At 42.1% G+C, this 16,749-nt stretch overlaps 1 protein-coding gene across 2 annotated transcripts; it reads left to right on the top strand.

Moving 5' to 3' along the window:
- Window positions 1-19: 19 nt before the first annotated feature.
- On the top strand, window positions 20-16,138 carry snx16 (sorting nexin 16). Of its 2 annotated transcripts, XM_054623253.1 has the most exons (9): window positions 20-162; window positions 1,600-2,133; window positions 2,456-2,542; window positions 3,927-4,075; window positions 4,365-4,434; window positions 5,278-5,414; window positions 5,658-5,774; window positions 7,660-7,704; window positions 12,680-12,767. In XM_054623253.1, exons 2-8 carry the CDS (start codon window positions 1,747-1,749, stop codon window positions 7,676-7,678), a joined length of 966 nt encoding a protein of 321 aa, XP_054479228.1. In that variant the 5' UTR covers window positions 20-162; window positions 1,600-1,746; the 3' UTR covers window positions 7,679-7,704; window positions 12,680-12,767. The 2 variants fall into 2 exon arrangements, with proteins under 2 accessions (XP_054479228.1, XP_054479227.1); XM_054623252.1 differs by lacking the exon at window positions 7,660-7,704 and having other exon boundaries at window positions 12,680-16,138.
- Window positions 16,139-16,749: the final 611 nt, after the last annotated feature.

Below are 16,749 nucleotides of genomic sequence, written 5' to 3'. Positions count from 1 at the left end.
TATGTTGAGGCACAGCTGCTGTCCTGGACTGGATCGTACCGAGCTAACGTGAACAGGACGGGAGGACATAGTGCGGTGTAATAACAGCAGCAGAACAATCACACGTCGGGCTTCACATCTATTCAAAATGATTTTCTGAAGGGCACGGATACTGGCTTCCTGGTAAGCGAGAGTCGTTGTCATCATGCGTCATCTTAGCTTTGTCCACACCGGCTACCCGTCCTAGCTCACTAGCTAACGTGGAGGTAGTGAGGTAGCCTTGAATCCCCGGGTCTGTCAAACGACGTGCAAAATGTTCTCCATGTAGCGTTGCGTTATGTTGTATTGTCACGATACCTGGTAGAAAATAGAAGACCACTTTTGCCAAACTATGAGGAATTGCTACTCCATTCGGCATGAAACTCATATTATAAGCAGCTCTTATTTTGACACATTTAAATGAAACCCACTTTGTTTGGATTGATGGGACTAGGAAGCAACTAAAACATAGCTGCAGCTGTTGATTGAGTGATTCTGAAATTATGCTTTCGCTTGGTGGTTACTTCCTATTCAGTGTTTACTATATCACCTTGGTTGACTGTCATTTAAAGGCGTATCCATTAAAGCCACTAGTGAGAGAAGCAGCGCTGCACTGACTGACGTTACATTGTCACATTTTGTCAATGGAGTTCGTCACCCTCACTTAAAGCACGTCACACGTCGCTGTTATGTTAGCTACGTCACTGGCCGCTTGACTTCAACACGTTACTTTAAGGTAAAGGTTAGTTAAAGCAGGATATTTGCCAGTCATGGTTTTGTTGTCATGCTGGCTCTAGTCCCAGCTCTAGTCTCTCTCTCTCCTACGCGCACTAAACAAAGCTGTAGTCAAGAGTGAGCAGCCTAAGCAATGAATATCATCAGGGTCATTTAGTTAACTTTACCAATTCATCCTCTTTGTGCATTTTTCTGTATTGCTTTCATGTGTTTTTTCTTCTTCTATTGTCCTCCTGCCTTTAGTTGGCATTGAAATATTTATTTGAACATCCTATACACCTAATGAAATGTGTATTACTAACGTGTAATTAAGATAATCATACAGAGGCACAGGGCTGGTCTCGCTGAGCTCCACTGATGCTGAATTAATGCAAACAGGTTTGACAACTTGCTGACAGTCTCTCAGGCTGAGCAGAAATCAATTTATGCATGCAGGTTCCTCTTACTTTTATCTCAAACATCTCATCATGGCTTTTTGCAGAATTTGCTAGGATCAGTAAGGCCTCTATAGGAACAAGTACACAAAAGTTATCAATTTACAAGATAATCAGATTTACTACAATAATCTACAGATCTTCACAGACCTTTTCCATCATTCATTTTACACATAATGCACAAATCCATAAATTATGAATGACATGTGGCTCATGTCAATAATTCATCTGCCCTCACAGTCTGGCCTCCTTATCTAAGAATAATGTTTGCTGACAGATTCTGCTACATTGGTGTAAGTTTAAGGGAAATCTGAGGATCTCATTTTGGCAGCCTGTATTTAGGGAGGCTTATAGTCATTTTTGATAATGATAAATACACTGAATGAGAATTATTCTCTTCATCTTGTTACAGGGTGCTCAGAGTCGCTGTCAGCCCCCCCAGGGTGAGCATTACTGCTTCACTTCATCATTGCACAGCACCACTGAAGCAAGGCAAGGTCAGTGTGAGGAGCCTTGTTGACTACTGCGGTGGCGGGCCAGGAGGACAAAGCTCAGGAAGATGGCGTCACCCTTTGTGCCTGTCCCCGTGCCGTTGAACAGAGCCTTCTCAGCAGGTAGCAGCACGCTCAGGCGGCCGCAGCGAGCTTCATCACTAGGCAGCGTCTCCAGCACCTTAGCCGGGGAGGACCATGGAAGAGGATGCGGAGGATTAGGTTCCGGGCGGCAATCTCGCGGCATGGACAGAGGCGGTCGGAGCAGGACACCACCACCCCTCCACAGCCCTGTGACACGGGCCAGGGTGAACGGGACTCTGGAGACCTCCATAGAGTACTCCAGCTGTCCACGCTCCATATCGGATCCTGCCGGAAGCCAGCAGGGCGAGGAGAGGCCCATTACCCCCACTGTGTTGGGGTATGAGGTCATGGAGGAGAGGGCCAAGTTCACGGTATGAAAGCGGAAAATTGGCTTATCATGACAACTTATTTGAACTTGTTTATCTGTGGTACAACCCTCCAGCTAAGTGCTCTGATTACATTTTAAATGCTATGTTATTTAGCCTAAATTGATAGCTAGGTTAAAGGGGCCAGACATACTCAATGAGGAAAAACACAGCATGAAGAATACTAAAGATTAAGGGTCAAATGTCAACATTTACTTAGATGGATACAAATCATTTACAAGTGCTTAGCAAAATGAAACAAGTCTTATAATTTTGCAGTTGTACAAATGTCTTTAAGTTCCTGTGTGTTGTCTTATCTCTGCTGCAGGTATTTAAGGTCCTGGTCAGGAAGACTCCAGATGAGAGCTGGGTTGTTTTTAGAAGGTACACAGACTTCTCCAGGCTCAACGACAAGGTGTGTTTGGGTGTGTTATATGTACATATGCATGTTTGTGTGCAAAGTACGGGCAGTCCCAAATCTCAGGCCTATCTTAAACTTAATTTTGTGATCATCTGTTTGCGGACACTGTGACCATCAAATAATTGCTATGAGCATGCTTTTCTTTTGTTTTTGAGTGCACTGTGGAAGTGATTAAAGCTACACAAAGAAGCCTTCTGTTCACAAATAGCCAAAAGGCCCTAGCCAACTAGGGAACAGGTCTCTCGTGGTTTCTGTAACAACTATTTTGTCACAGATTACAAAAGGGGCGGGAAAATTGCCAGCAGAAAAGGGATGTGATGCCATGTGATAATACTGTATGAAGAAAAAAGCCTGCAAGAGGAAAAAAAGATGACGCTAAATAGCTGCAGCTAACATGCAAAACTGATTAAATCTATAACTGTAAAGCACTAATTCAGTAACCCCAGGCAAGAAGAATGGAAACACAGGAGACGGGATCACCCTAGATCGGAGCAAGAGGACAGAGAAGGGGGGGGTGTGGACATCCCTCTCAACCATTCATCTGGCTTTTCTTCAAGGGCAGCTGTAATTTCCACGACGAATAGTTTTTTGCCTTTGCGCATACTGTAATTGTTGAGGCCTCTTTTTTGCTTATATTCAAATGGCTGGAAATGTTCCCACATCAGGTGCATCAATCAATGTAGCACATAAGCATGAACATGTTGATGATATTCCTATGTGTATTCATCTAAAAGTTATTGAAGAGGACTTGCACTCTGTGTATATAGCCAAACATGCACATGTAATTAAGATAAAGGACAGCGTAGATTTCTGGCATGGAACACATGATCAGGTTTTGAACCTGCAGCAAGGTCTTCTTACTGTGTGGCTGGAATCACACATTGCTTGTGAAGTAGTTATATTAGACACATTATTGCAGCGTCCTGTACAGTTGAGCAAATTACCTAAGACTTGAATTGTGAAACAAGAATCTTGTTCAAACCAAACTGAAATATCATGTCATTTGAAATATATGTTCATACTTTTATCTGATAAATAATTCTGAATGACCTTTTAAATTAAAGTGTGTGTCAAATGTGAACATGTGTGTAGTTGTGATCCCCGTAAAAAATGTGGTTATTTAGTTAGAGATACAGATTGGAGGACAATCGACTTCATTAGTTATTTGAACACAGCATGTAATGCAGACGTGCAGCGTTAGTGCTCCAGGGATCAGCAGCATGTACTATTTTTCTTTGCCACTCTTACTGCAGCGTTCTCTCCATGCATGTCCATAACCTCATATTGTCTTGAAAGTATTCTTTCACTATAACTGCTGTACTATGAAAAATCATGTGATACTCATTCCCTTCTCTGTCTGTGTTTGTGTGTCTCCTAGCTGAAGGAGATGTTCCCAGGCTTCCGCCTCGCGCTTCCTCCCAAGCGCTGGTTCAAAGACAACTATGACAGCGACTTCCTGGAGGACAGACAGTTGGGACTACAGGCTTTTTTGCAAAACCTGGTTGCACACAAGGACATCGCAAACTGGTATGTGACATGATTATGCAGAGTCTTAAGTTAAAAATGAATTTATTCAGCCTTTTTGTGTAAACTATGTGGTCACCTAAAAAATTGATAACTCCTTACTTTTTATTTAAGTTTTTTTTATTGTATTCCTGAGCACACCGGTCTGTTCATTAACACAACCATGCACACACACACACACACACACACACACACACACACACACACACACACACACACACACACACACACACACACACACACACACACACACACACATATTCATGTCACCTGATTTGTTTCTCCTTGACAGCCTGGCAGTGAGAGAGTTTCTGTGTCTGGATGACCCACCTGGGCCTTTTGATAGTCTGGAGGAGAGCAGAGTAAGTGTGCATACGCATGTGACATTACAGTGCTCATGTACTGTATGTATGTTTGGGCTGCTATCCGTGTCATTTCAAGGCATTAAAAGAGGTCATTTTAGTAGGTCGGAGTATTGAACATTGATACAGTAGCTTTGTGAACCGACTATGTTTATCTATAATATGATGTATAAAAAACTCTGTCAAGTATCTAAAGTTCACACCTAATTCTTCTTTAGGCGTCAGGCCTGACGCATTTTGGATTTAGATTAGATATGAAAGAAAAAACACCCCACCAAGTTCAGAAGACAGAAAGAAAAACATTAATATAGAAGCTTTGGAAATAGAAACGCTTAAAAAAGTTTTGACACTGAGAGCTCTTGTAAAGTTACCTTTTATATATCTTTTAATTTGCTGCCATCTCCATTTCTGCTTTCACCAGTGTTTTCATGGTCTGAGCTATTTTGACCATCACAATTTTACTTCCTCCCCCTCTGTTTGAGATGGATGTCTCTTTTCCTCAGTGTGTATAAAGACTACATTGAATAGAAAGTTTTCTATACATTACTCAAAATAAAGTATGTTATGGGTATCATTTTAAAGTCAGTGCCAAACTTCAGGTGCCATATGGAGATTGTATTTAAGCAATTGAAATGACACCCAGCCCTACATTTTCCTGGGGTATCATATGAAGTGACTCCAGGGCAGGTACTTACTGTCATCACAGCAGTTAATAAACATGTTTCACTTGCCTCTTGATTTGACCTGAACATGTTTTCAGGCTGACACCAGGAAACAAATCCTTGTTTCTACTGCCAGCAAATATTTTCTGTTCTTCTTTTCTCTGTCACTGCCTCCTTCCAGGCGTTTTGTGAGACTCTGGAGGAGAGCAACTATCGTCTCCAGAAGGAGCTGCTCGAGAAGCAGAAGGAGATTGCCTCCCTAAAGAGGAGGTTGCAAGAAAGGGAGCAAGCCATCTTGCTACTGGAGAAGCATATCAAGTCAGTAGGCATAGTAGACACACATACAATACAAGAAATGGGAATCAGGGTTGTAACAAATTAAAAACTACAAAATACAATAAATGACATACAAGCAGCATACATGTGGTTCACACCATGTGCTGCTTCTTATGCAGAGGGCGGTGACAATTGAGGTCCACACCCAATGCTCTAAAATATCTTTATATGTACTAACTAAGTCAATAAAAACCACATGGTTGTGTGTATCTCTGTCCGTCCCAGTGGCGAGTGTGTGAGCCCCCAGTCTCCATGTGGTCTGTCAGCTCAGAGCAACGAGAGCAGTGCGGATGTGGACTCGTCCGCTGCAGAGGCTGATCAGGATGTGCTTGACGACACTGGGTAATGTGAACACACACAAACACCACACGCAGTAGTGAATGAGATGTATTAATACAGCACAAGCAAACTCCACAAATGTAGCGACCAAACACAACTCACACAGCCCTGTTGTCAAGTTAATCCCACCATCCCATTCTACAATTGGTTTTATTTCACATAGGAAATGATGCTGAGGGACATGGGGTGTTTTCCTGCCACAAAAAGGGAGCTCATAGTAAATTTTGTAGGAATTGAGGGCAAGGTTAATTAGTCAACGTTACATGCTGCATCAATCATCCGTGCACTATGACCTTTGCTTATACATAAACACGCCTTCAAATGCCACCGCTCCCGTTTCACTGTTTTTCTCACATGACTGTTAAGTTTCAAGTCCATTTTCTTCCATTTAACACACGCACAGTAACTAAAGTGATTATGATGACTCAATGAGTGTCAATTCTTTTCTGGTGAATTCTACTTTCGCCTTTGTGTTTCATGGCGTTAAGGTGCTGCTGATTAAACTCTACTTTCCCAGTTAAACCTCTCAGGGAAATGAAGGGTTAATGCCCCTTTAGCCACAGGAAGCACTTAACGTGAAACAGATTGAGGATGTGTCATGTTTGCACCAACTACAAATCAGCATGGTAAACGGGAGCAGACTGAAAAAGTGCAAGGCCTCTCGCTAAATATGATGTAAAGCGCATGTACACAAAGGCCCGGTTCCCCTTCAGTTAAATAAGACCATGGCTTGACTATCTACAGTAGTGATTTGCAGGTTCTGAGCAGTGTGGACTTTTCTTGCCTCAGTCTCTACTACCTAATCAAATTACATGGTTACAAACATATTTAAGAAACTTTAACTGTATTACATAATAGCAGGTTATGATCAGTAATACTGGTCCTGTTATGAGTCATGGGCCTGCATGTGTAATGGTTTAGCACTTTATCTCAAATGATGTTACCTGATCTTGGATTACTCCTGTTAAATGTTCAAATTTACCTGTCAAAAGTTCAACCTCCCATCTTAAAAACTAAACACTAATCCAATCACAGTTCTTTTGATTCATCTCTAACTACAAGCCTCCTTTTTTGCATTGATTCATTAGTACTTACCAGAAAATAGTCCCATTTACTAGGAACATACTGAGACATTATTAAGCATTATAAAAGTGTATTTCCATTTTTTATTGCCAATTTTATTGCCAATTTTCCAATTGCCAATTCACAATGGGCAATAAAACATGTATTGCCTAGTATCTTTATCCCCACATGATGCGGCTGTGGCGTAGTGGAGAGCAAGGTAGTTCTCCAATCAGAGGGTCGGTGGTTCGATACCCGGCTTCGGCAGTCGATGTGTCCTTGGGCAAGACACTTAACCCCAAGTTGCTCCCGAAGGCTTGCCATCGGTGTGGACTGGATGTTGCATGCATGTTAGTTAGAGTCTGATGGTGGCACCTTGCATGGTAGCCTGTCATCAGTGTGTGAATGGGTGAATGATATGCAATATACTACTGATTGTAAGTCGCTTTGGATAAAAGCGTCTGCTAAATGACTGTAATGTAATGTAATGTAACATATCAGTGATAATTTCAATTAATTTATCCAATTTGCTGGATATTGGGATGGGTTACGTAACTGGCTTTTTAATGTCAAGAAAAGCATAACCCAAAGTATCCTTTAATGATTTTCAGGCCCAAATGTCAGTCATACTTTTGCACATGTCTGGATAGACACATTAGTCTCTGATCTTCTCTTTAAATAAATAATTCATTGGCATGTACGCCTTCAACGATATCATTGATTTGAAGGTGAAAATGTAATTTTTATCCTAATCACATCTGCTAGTGTGCTTCTTTAAAGATGTTACCCTTCCCTTTTTGTGTTTTTCGTCCTTCACATTTCACAGCAGTGCTGCCCCAATCTGAAAAAAAAGAGTCCCATAACATGCGAGGTACTTCATACTGTACACCAGCTCAGTCTAACACTACTCTGGCATACTCTTCTGTCATATTCTTCTTTTCAGTAACGTCTATCTTACGCCCACTTTTAACTGAAATGGAGGTTTTTTTGTGGTATCAGGATGCAAAAGCATAGGTTTCTATTATTTCCACATCTTGTCTTAAAACCATGCTCATATGCCATACGTGCAGTTAATTATTGCTGATATTGTTCCTAATATCCACACTGGCCAAATACAGCGGGTAAAATAAGTATTGAACACGTCACCATTTTTCTCAGTAAGTATATTTTTAAAGGTGCTATTGACATGAAATTTTCACAAGATGTCGGTAACAACCCAAGTAATCCATACATACAAAGAAAACCAAACAAATAAGTTCAGAAATTAAGTTATGTGTAATAAAATGGAATGACACAGGGAAAAAGTATTGAACACATGAAGAAAGGGAGGTGCAAAAAGGCATGGAAAGCCAAGACACCAGCTTAAATCTATCAGTAATTAGAAAGAAATCCTGCCCCTTGTCAGTGCAAATTAATATCAGCTGGTTCAGTCTGTGCTCAGCAGGGGAGAACTGCAGACCCGGACTGGGGATATTGTCGAGCGGTGGAAAGAACACTTTGAGGAACTCCTGAACCCGACCAACACGTCCTCTGTGGAAGAGGCAGAGTCTGAAGACTCAGGGGAAGACTCGTCCATATGCCTGGCGGAGGTCGTTGAGGTAGTTAAAAAGCTCTTCAGCGGCAAAGCGCCAGGAGTGGATGAGATTCGACCGGAGATGCTAAAGGCTCTGGACATTGTTGGGCTGTCTTGGTTGACACGTCTCTTCACTGTCGCGTGGAAGTCGGGTACAGTGCCTGTGGAGTGGCAGACCGGGGTGGTGGTTCCCATTTTCAAAAAGGGGGACCGGAGAGTGTGCTCCAATTATAGGGGTATCACACTGCTCAGCCTCCCCGGGAAAGTTTACTCCAGGGTGCTGGAAAGGAGGCTCCGTCCGATTGTCGAACCTCGGATTCAGGAGGAGCAATGCGGATTCCGTCCTGGACGTGGAACAGCGGACCAACTCTTTACCCTTGCAGGTCTGTTGGAGGGTGCATGGGAGTTTGCTCATCCAGTCTACATGTGTTTTGTGGACTTGGAGAAGGCCTTCGACCGTGTCCCTCGGGGAGTCCTGTGGGGGTACTGCGGGAATATGGGGTACCTGGTTCGTTACTGAGTCATTCGGTCCTTGTATGACCAAAGTGAGAGCTGTGTCCGGATACTCGGCACAAAGTCGAGCTTGTTCCCAGTGCGTGTTGGCCTCCACCAGGGCTGCCCATTGTCACCAATCCTGTTTGTGATTTTCATGGAGAGGATTTCAAGGCGCAGCCGGGGGGAGGAGAGTTTCCGGTTTGGGGACCTCAGAATCACATCCCTGCTTTTTGCAGATGATGTGGTTCTGTTGGCTTCTTCAGAACGTGACCTTCAGCATGCACTGGGGCGGTTCACAGCCGAGTGTGAAGCAGTCGGGATGAGAGTCCGTACCTCCAAGTCTGAGGCCATGGTTCTCTTCCGGAAAACGGTGGATTGCACCCTCTGGGTTGGGAGTGAGTCACTGCCCCAAGCGAGGGAGTTCAAGTATCTCGGGATCTTATTCACGAGTGAGGGTAAAATGGAGCGGGAGATGGACAGGCGGTTCGGTGCAGCGTCAGCAGTGATGCAGGCGTTGTACCGGACCGTTTTGTGAAGAAGGAGCTGAGCCGAAAGGCAAAGCTCTCGATTTACCAGTCCATCTACGTTCCAACCCTCACCTATGGTCATGAGCTTTGGGTAGTGACCGAAAGAATGAGATCGCGAATACAAGCGGCCGAAATGAGCTTCCTTCGTAGGGTGGCTGGGCTCAGCCTTAGAGATAGGGTGAGGAGCTCAGACATCCGGAGGGAGCTCGGAGTAGAGCCGCTGCTCCTTCGCGTCGAAAGGGGCCAGCTGAGGTGGCTCGGGCATCTGATCAGGATGCCTCCTGGACGCCTCCCTTTAGAGGTTTTCCAGGCACGTCCAACTGGTAAGAGGCCCCAGGGTAGACCCAGAACATGATGGAGAGATTATATATCTTGTCTGGCCTGGGAACGCCTCAGGGTTCCCCAGGAGGAGCTGGAAAGTGTTGCTAGGGAGAAGGATGTCTGGAGGACCCCCCTTAGCTTGCTGCCCCCGCGACCCGGCCCCGGATAAGCGGAAGGAGATGGATGGATGGATGGTTCAGTCCCAACTGATGGCCTATAAAAAGGTGTCTCATTAACAAGGTGTCACACAAGAAACATCTCATGATGGGTAAAAGCAAAGAGCTCTCTTAAGACCTTCACAACCTTATTGTTGCAAAACATACTGATGGCATTGGTTACAGAAGGATTTCTAAACTTCTGAATGTTCCAGTGAGCACTGTTGGGGCCATAATCCGAAAATGGAAAGAACATCATTTCACCATAAACTGGCCACGACCAGGTGCTCCTTGCAAGATTTCTGACAGATGAGTGAAAATAATTATCAGAAGAGTTGTCCAAGAGCCAAGGACCACTTGTGGAGAGCTTCAGAAAGACCTGGAATTAGCAGGTACAATTGTCTCAAAGAAAACAATAAGTAATGCACTCAACCGCCGTGGCCTGTATGCAGGCTCACCACGCAAGACCCCGTTGCTGAAGAAAAAGCATGTTGAAGCTCGTGTAAAGTTTGCTGCACAACATTTAGACAAGCCTGTAAAAAAACTGGGAGAATATAGTCTGGTCAGATGGGACCAAAATTGAACTCTTTGGATGCCATAATACACACCATGTTTGGAGGTCAAATGGCACTGCACATCACCCCAAAAACACCATACCAACAGTGAAGTTTGGAGGTGGGAACATCATGGTGTGGGGCTGTTTTTCAGCATACGGCACTGGCAAACTTCATATAATTGAAGGAAGGATAAAAATCTGCTGCCATCTACCAGGATGATGAAGATGAAACGAGGGTGGACATTTCAGCAAGACAATGATCCCAAACACACAGCCAAGGAAAATCTCAATTGGTTTCAGAGAAAGAATCACCTGACTTGAATCCAATAGAAAATCTATGGAAAGAACTAAAGATCAGAGTTCATAGAAGAGGCCCACAGAACCTTCAAGATTTGAAGACTGTTTGTGTGGAAGAATGGGCCAAAATCACACCTGAGCAATGCACGCGACTAGTTTCTCCATACAGGAGGCGTCTTGAAGCTGTCATTACCAACAAAGGCTTTTGTACGAAGTATTACATCAATTTCAGTAAGCGTGTTCAATACTTTTTCCCTGTGTCATTCCATCTTATTACACATAACTTAATTTCTGAACTTATTTGTTTGGTTTTCTTTATATGTATGGATTACTTATCCTACTTATTGAAATTTTCATGTCAATAGCACCTTTAGAAATATATTTACTGAGAAAAATGGTGATGTGTTCAATACTTATTTTACCCGCTGTATATGACATGTGATCATTGTATTAAGATTTCCTTGAAAAAAAATATAAGCCTATGTTTTATGTGCTTGTTTTTATGTGCAGGATGTTTATCAAGGTTGGGGTCAGTTGACTTTCAGGGCAACTAATTCAGGAAAAGATCTTGTATTCTCTTACACAAAGTCCCATCCCCTTAAAGGGAAAATTTGGCACCTTATATGTGGATATCCCAATCATTGTTCATGGTAAATGTAGTCAATTGAAGCAATAAATTCCTCAGTGTATACTATATTGACAGAGAAAGATGATTTCTCCTGCTCACAGAGCCGTGCCGGTAGTGCCTACATGTACCAGGATGCATTGCGTACTTTGCGTTTCCGTCCTGCAAACCCTACTGCACATTTACTTGATATCTTCACCGCTAAACTTAAACTCTCCTTTGTTCCAATAGCTCTCTCGTCCTGATCACACTGCTTTACTCTCCACTACACCCTAGACACACAAACACTTAAGTACTGGCTCTGCTCTTCTCCAAATAAACTATGCTACTCTTACAACAACCAGTCTGTGTTAACTCTTGGCGGCTCAGGTTCTGGAGGCTCCCTACTGTCCACACGATCCTCGCTGCAGCCTTGGCCTCTCTCTGCTGTATTTCTTCAGCCGTAAACCTCTGTCTCGAATACGACAGTTCATCCAAAAACACTGTTAAATGTGTCCTCATCCATAACATCCTCTGCACTCATATTTCAGTAAACTATGCGACCCACTACGTTGCTGTCACATCAAATTAGGCCGCTGGATGCAGGAACAGATGTTTTGAGCTGCAAACTGAGCTCTCTGGGTCAATAGAAGACACATTTAGGGATTTTATTGAGTCAAATAACTACAATTACCATTAACAACTGATTACACTTGCTCATTTAATGTGCCAAATTTTCCCTTTAAACTACGGTGGCCTTATTGTAACAAACCATGAAAGAAAGGTTGAGGGTTCTTGTTATTTACAAAAACAGGGTATCAGGCCACAAAATTAATTTTAAAAAAGTATTTAGTATTATATCCACTTTTTGAATTGATTGTCCTGAAATTGATTTGTTCCCAATATTGGTGTGTATTCATTGTATTGCAGTGTTCTGTGCTCTGTGAACCTTTTGGCTGTGCCACACTGCTCCCCTGCATCATATTTGACTAACACATGCTGTAAGCGCCTCTTCTTTCACATGGTGATGTATGCTCACTACATGGGCATTGTAGGTTGTTGGATTTCTGTACCTGTAATTTGCCGTTGTTGTGGCATTAATAACACGTCTCTACAGTATGTGTCCCCTTCCACGAGGATGGCTCCTAAGTTGGGCTATATTAACATCTCTCCTCTACTGTTACATTTCCTCTTCGATCCTCTCAGTCTGTCTGGCTTTATGTTGTCTGAGGTGTACAGCTCTGACGTTGCATTGCATTTGAGTTGAATAGGTCGATTTGGTAATGAGTTTCCTCTGCTGTGACATCCCTCTCTCTAGGGGAAGGTGTGAGGTCCAACCGGTGTCATCCTCAGCCTGTTGGTGTGGGCCGCCACTCAGCACCTCTCCTCCGGTCATTGAGGTCACTCAGATTTACCACCAGAAGCTGGAACAATAACAATGAACACTTGTCCCACTTATCTCTTTTCCTCCATCTCCTCCTCCCCTACTTCCTTATGTTTGAGTGCTATTCCCTAAGGTCTGTTTTTTGTTTCTGGCCTTTTGTTCACCTTATCATTCCTTCCTCCCACCACAATTACATTTTTTCCTCTTTAGCTCAAGATCTGTGTATATGTTAAAAGGGAACAGTTTTGTACTGCAACAGCTTGTTCCACTTATATTTCCCCCTATACGACGGGTTATAGGATGTTTTATCTGGCCCCTACAGAAGACTTTCTGAAGACCTCGTACAACATGATATGAACAATATCTTGAATTACATGGCTACACTAAAACCTCAGATTGAGTTGATCTGTCTTAAACTCTGCGGGATTTCTCAATCCTCCCCGTTCACTTTTGAGCCTCATAAAGCGGCAGCCAGTCTGAATCAACTTGATCCTGAGGTCACAAGGCCAAAGTTTGGCTTCTTGACCAAAAAAAATTAAGATAACTTGAAGACATTCACAATCATGACAATCTACAGAAAACCCGAACCATCATCTCATCAGTCTCTGCAGACTCGCATTATGGCTCATCACTTGTTACAAGATGCCCTCCTCTTAAACCCAAAAGACAACAGCCCTATGTGACTATAGAAATATAAACAAAGAGTCTGGATAGAAAAATGTCTCAGGATAAGCATTGGAGGCCAGGTTGGTATCAGAGAGGACTGATAACGCTATGTTAGCAAGTACTTCCTTGTCATTGCTTTGTACTGCCATTGACTCCCATTGAGGCTATAGACTGACCTTTGGATCCATCATTGGATTTTCACTTTCAGTTTGCGTCTAAAAGCCTAGACTCCCCCATGTTTTAGTGCCATGGAAGAGTTGTAGTAAACTAAAGTCCTCCGAGAGACACATCAAATCTGTAATGCATTCTATTGACAGAGTGCCAAGGAAATGTGGTCTATTGTTGCTTTTAGAGGAATGTAATGTACACTTTCATGTCATTCCCCTGACACTAGCATCAGTTTGCTTTTAGACATTGCATATGCCAATTTAAGGAAAGTCCATAAATATTTACAACATTAAACCTCTTCTGGCACCTTGCCTGTTAATAGAGTAGACTGAGCATGGACTTGACAAGGTCAACCTAGATGTTGTAACGTAGGTATTTTTGAAGGGACAGTTCAGCCATTAAACAAAAAACAAAACATTTCTACTAACTCCTAATGGTATGTGTGGCCATGCAGATAGTTTTGGTGGTATCTGCTGAAGATTTAAAAGATTCTATATACATTACTACGGTGGTGTCTCACGCATGCCTGCTGTCCCAAGAAGTGTTAAATGTTCTACTTTAAAGATTGATTTTGGTATTAAGTTACTTTTGACAACAATGTCTAGGTGGTTGAGAAGAACCTGCACTTACCAGCTACCTAATGTTAGTTTAACATGGTGAAACAAGTTAGATCAGCCAAGTCAACACTGCTAGCTAGCATAGCAAAGTTTAGTGTCCCTAGGGGCTGCTAACTGTGGGGTTATTGTGAAATAAAACATAAGTTCTACTCTAGCTAGGATAACCTAATGTCCCTGTAATAGCCTTGACTTTTACTTTAAGCAATTTGAAATAAATACTCATCTGTGTTTATTACCGTCCCTTCCCAAAGCGTTCCCCCCCTGGTAAACACTGTTAGCTATCTCGGCACTGGTGTCGTTGTATCCACTGTTCGTGCTTATAGCACCGTTAGCTGCGAGCCTGCGGCTCAGCCAACTCCATGTTGAGAGCAGTGTTGAGGCAATAGATATGCATTGAATTCCATATTTAGCACCTTTTTAAGATAACCACTTCTAAGATTTCTGCCTCTATCTGGATACAATTTAGGTCAATGGAATTTTAGTTTGTGGTGCCGAAAGAACTGGAAAATGACATGAAAAACTGAACAGTAATCAGTAAACAGATTATCCACAGACACAACAGTTATAAGTATAACCACCATCTACAGGAGCAAAATGCCTCTTAACAGGGCCATCCGAGGGTAACATCTTGAGTAACTGTGACATCTGAACATTAAACCAAAACTATCTGCAATGCTAGATATCTATTAAAGTAGGCGAGAACATGTTGTACAGTGTGGCTGAACTTAAAGTTGTACGTCTAGGGTTGATAATCTTGAGAAACAAGTATATGCTAGATTTTAAAAAATATATCTGACACACAGCAGGCAGCGGCACTCGAGTCAGACCAGACCCTTGAAAATTGTGTGACTATAATGCATAACGTTAGCGGTTTGCAGATCGGGCCAGGTGGTTGATTAACGCATCATTTTTGTGTCGGGCCGTGCAGATTGGCTCTTATAGCGGGTCAGGTGGGAGATTGTAATAGAAAAGGCTGACTGGGGCATCACTACTAGACAGTGTTGCCAGGCCTACACGTCATGCCCAAAAGCCATATAAAACACTTGAGGTGCAGTGGTTTCACATGTGTTGGTGTGTTTTCACTCTTTGATGATGATTTAATACAGTGTTTAACAACCACAGCTCTATTGAATCGTCTCAACCTGGGAAAAGAGGTCATGAGATGCACTTTATGGATGAATGGCAACCCATAGTGGTTGCTAGGATATGGTTTTTACTACTTAATTTGTTTGACAGAAATGTGCCTTTTCAACCACTGAATCTGTTTTGATTCCCAAATGGATCTAATGTGTCAATATGTGAGAAATGCATATGAGTTTTGTTCATGTTTTGTTTTTCTGTAAATTGCATAATTCTAAGTGCCTTGTACATCTTTCACCTAACTTTTCTTTTGATGTGTTTGAATAGCTTTATAGATTCGTTCACAACATGAAACACTTCCACTTGGTTCCTCTGAGGGAAATAATCTTTTAAATGACCCCCATGTGTATGTTGCTTTGAATAGACTGAACGGATGTGTTTTTGTAATGTTATGAATAATATGAAGTCTTAGTTACATATATACACCTATAGTTGCACTATGAAAGACTTGAATTAATAACATTTAGTTTGGTGTCACTATCAATGTCCTGGATTTAAAGGGGATAATTCACAGAGAAATCTGGTCTGAAATGAATATTGTGGATACTGTAACACATGTTTCAGCAGAGCTGTTTATCAGAAAGAAATATTTAATTCACCCACAATTTAACGTGGAAGGATCTATTGAATACACATGTATGTTTCTTCACATCTAAAGTCTGCTTTCATGAAATCATATTAGTGGTTTGTGCTTGGGTGACACAGCTGTCAGGTCTGATAAGGTATAAGATGATTTGGGCATACAGTTACTGTAAGGCCCATTTTAAAAATGTGATGCTTTCGAAATGTAATAAATTCTTATCACGGAACATCCTCTTTCTTTGCCACAATAGTTTATTTTCAGCTGTAAAAATACTAATTAAACAGTTTCCCTAGAGAGGGGACTATATGCATACTGTCTGAGTAGTATACGCTTCAAACTATAGGCTACCCCCATCTTTCTTGTCAGCGGTATGATTATTAGGTAAGCAGAGACTATAATGTAAAGTACACCGTCATTTATAGGGCACTTATTTTTCTTGTGCTTAACAGATCAATACCTCGTTTTTTGATACACCATGCTGCTTTTACAGAATTAGTTGAAATGGCGCTCTGCTTGTATGTGATACTACAGCTTTACGATGAATACAAGTGACTATAACTCAGTAAGAATGAGTTTGCCTCAATCCATTAAACCAACAAAGCATTGTGTCCCCCTTGAGTGCTTTGTACTCTAACTGTTATGAGAGTTATTGCTAAGCATTTACACTGAGAATGTAATGCTCTGTATTATTCTTTGAAGGAGGAAGGCACATTTCCAATTGCTTTTTTTTTCAATGACTCATAAACAGTTGGCTAGATATAGTCACATATGAGATATCTGACACGGACCAGGTAGCGCAACAATCCAGGAAACATGTTCAATAGACAGTA

The sequence above is a fragment of the Anoplopoma fimbria genome, chromosome 21 (assembly GCF_027596085.1).
Source record: "Anoplopoma fimbria isolate UVic2021 breed Golden Eagle Sablefish chromosome 21, Afim_UVic_2022, whole genome shotgun sequence".
Classification (NCBI taxonomy): Eukaryota; Metazoa; Chordata; class Actinopteri; order Perciformes; family Anoplopomatidae; genus Anoplopoma; species Anoplopoma fimbria.
Note: the sequence above shows the minus strand (reverse complement) of the source record. Positions and strands in the feature narration are given on the sequence as shown.

Bases quoted from the DNA above. Each gene is read 5' to 3' on its own strand.
- snx16 (XM_054623252.1), top strand. From the start codon at position 1,747: ATGGCGTCACCCTTTGTGCCTGTCCCCGTGCCGTTGAACAGAGCCTTC. The intron at 4,435-5,277 runs GTAAGTGTGCAT...GCCTCCTTCCAG, and splicing joins ATAGTCTGGAGGAGAGCAGA to GCGTTTTGTGAGACTCTGGA. The intron at 5,775-12,679 runs GTAATGTGAACA...CCCTCTCTCTAG, and splicing joins GATGTGCTTGACGACACTGG to GGGAAGGTGTGAGGTCCAAC.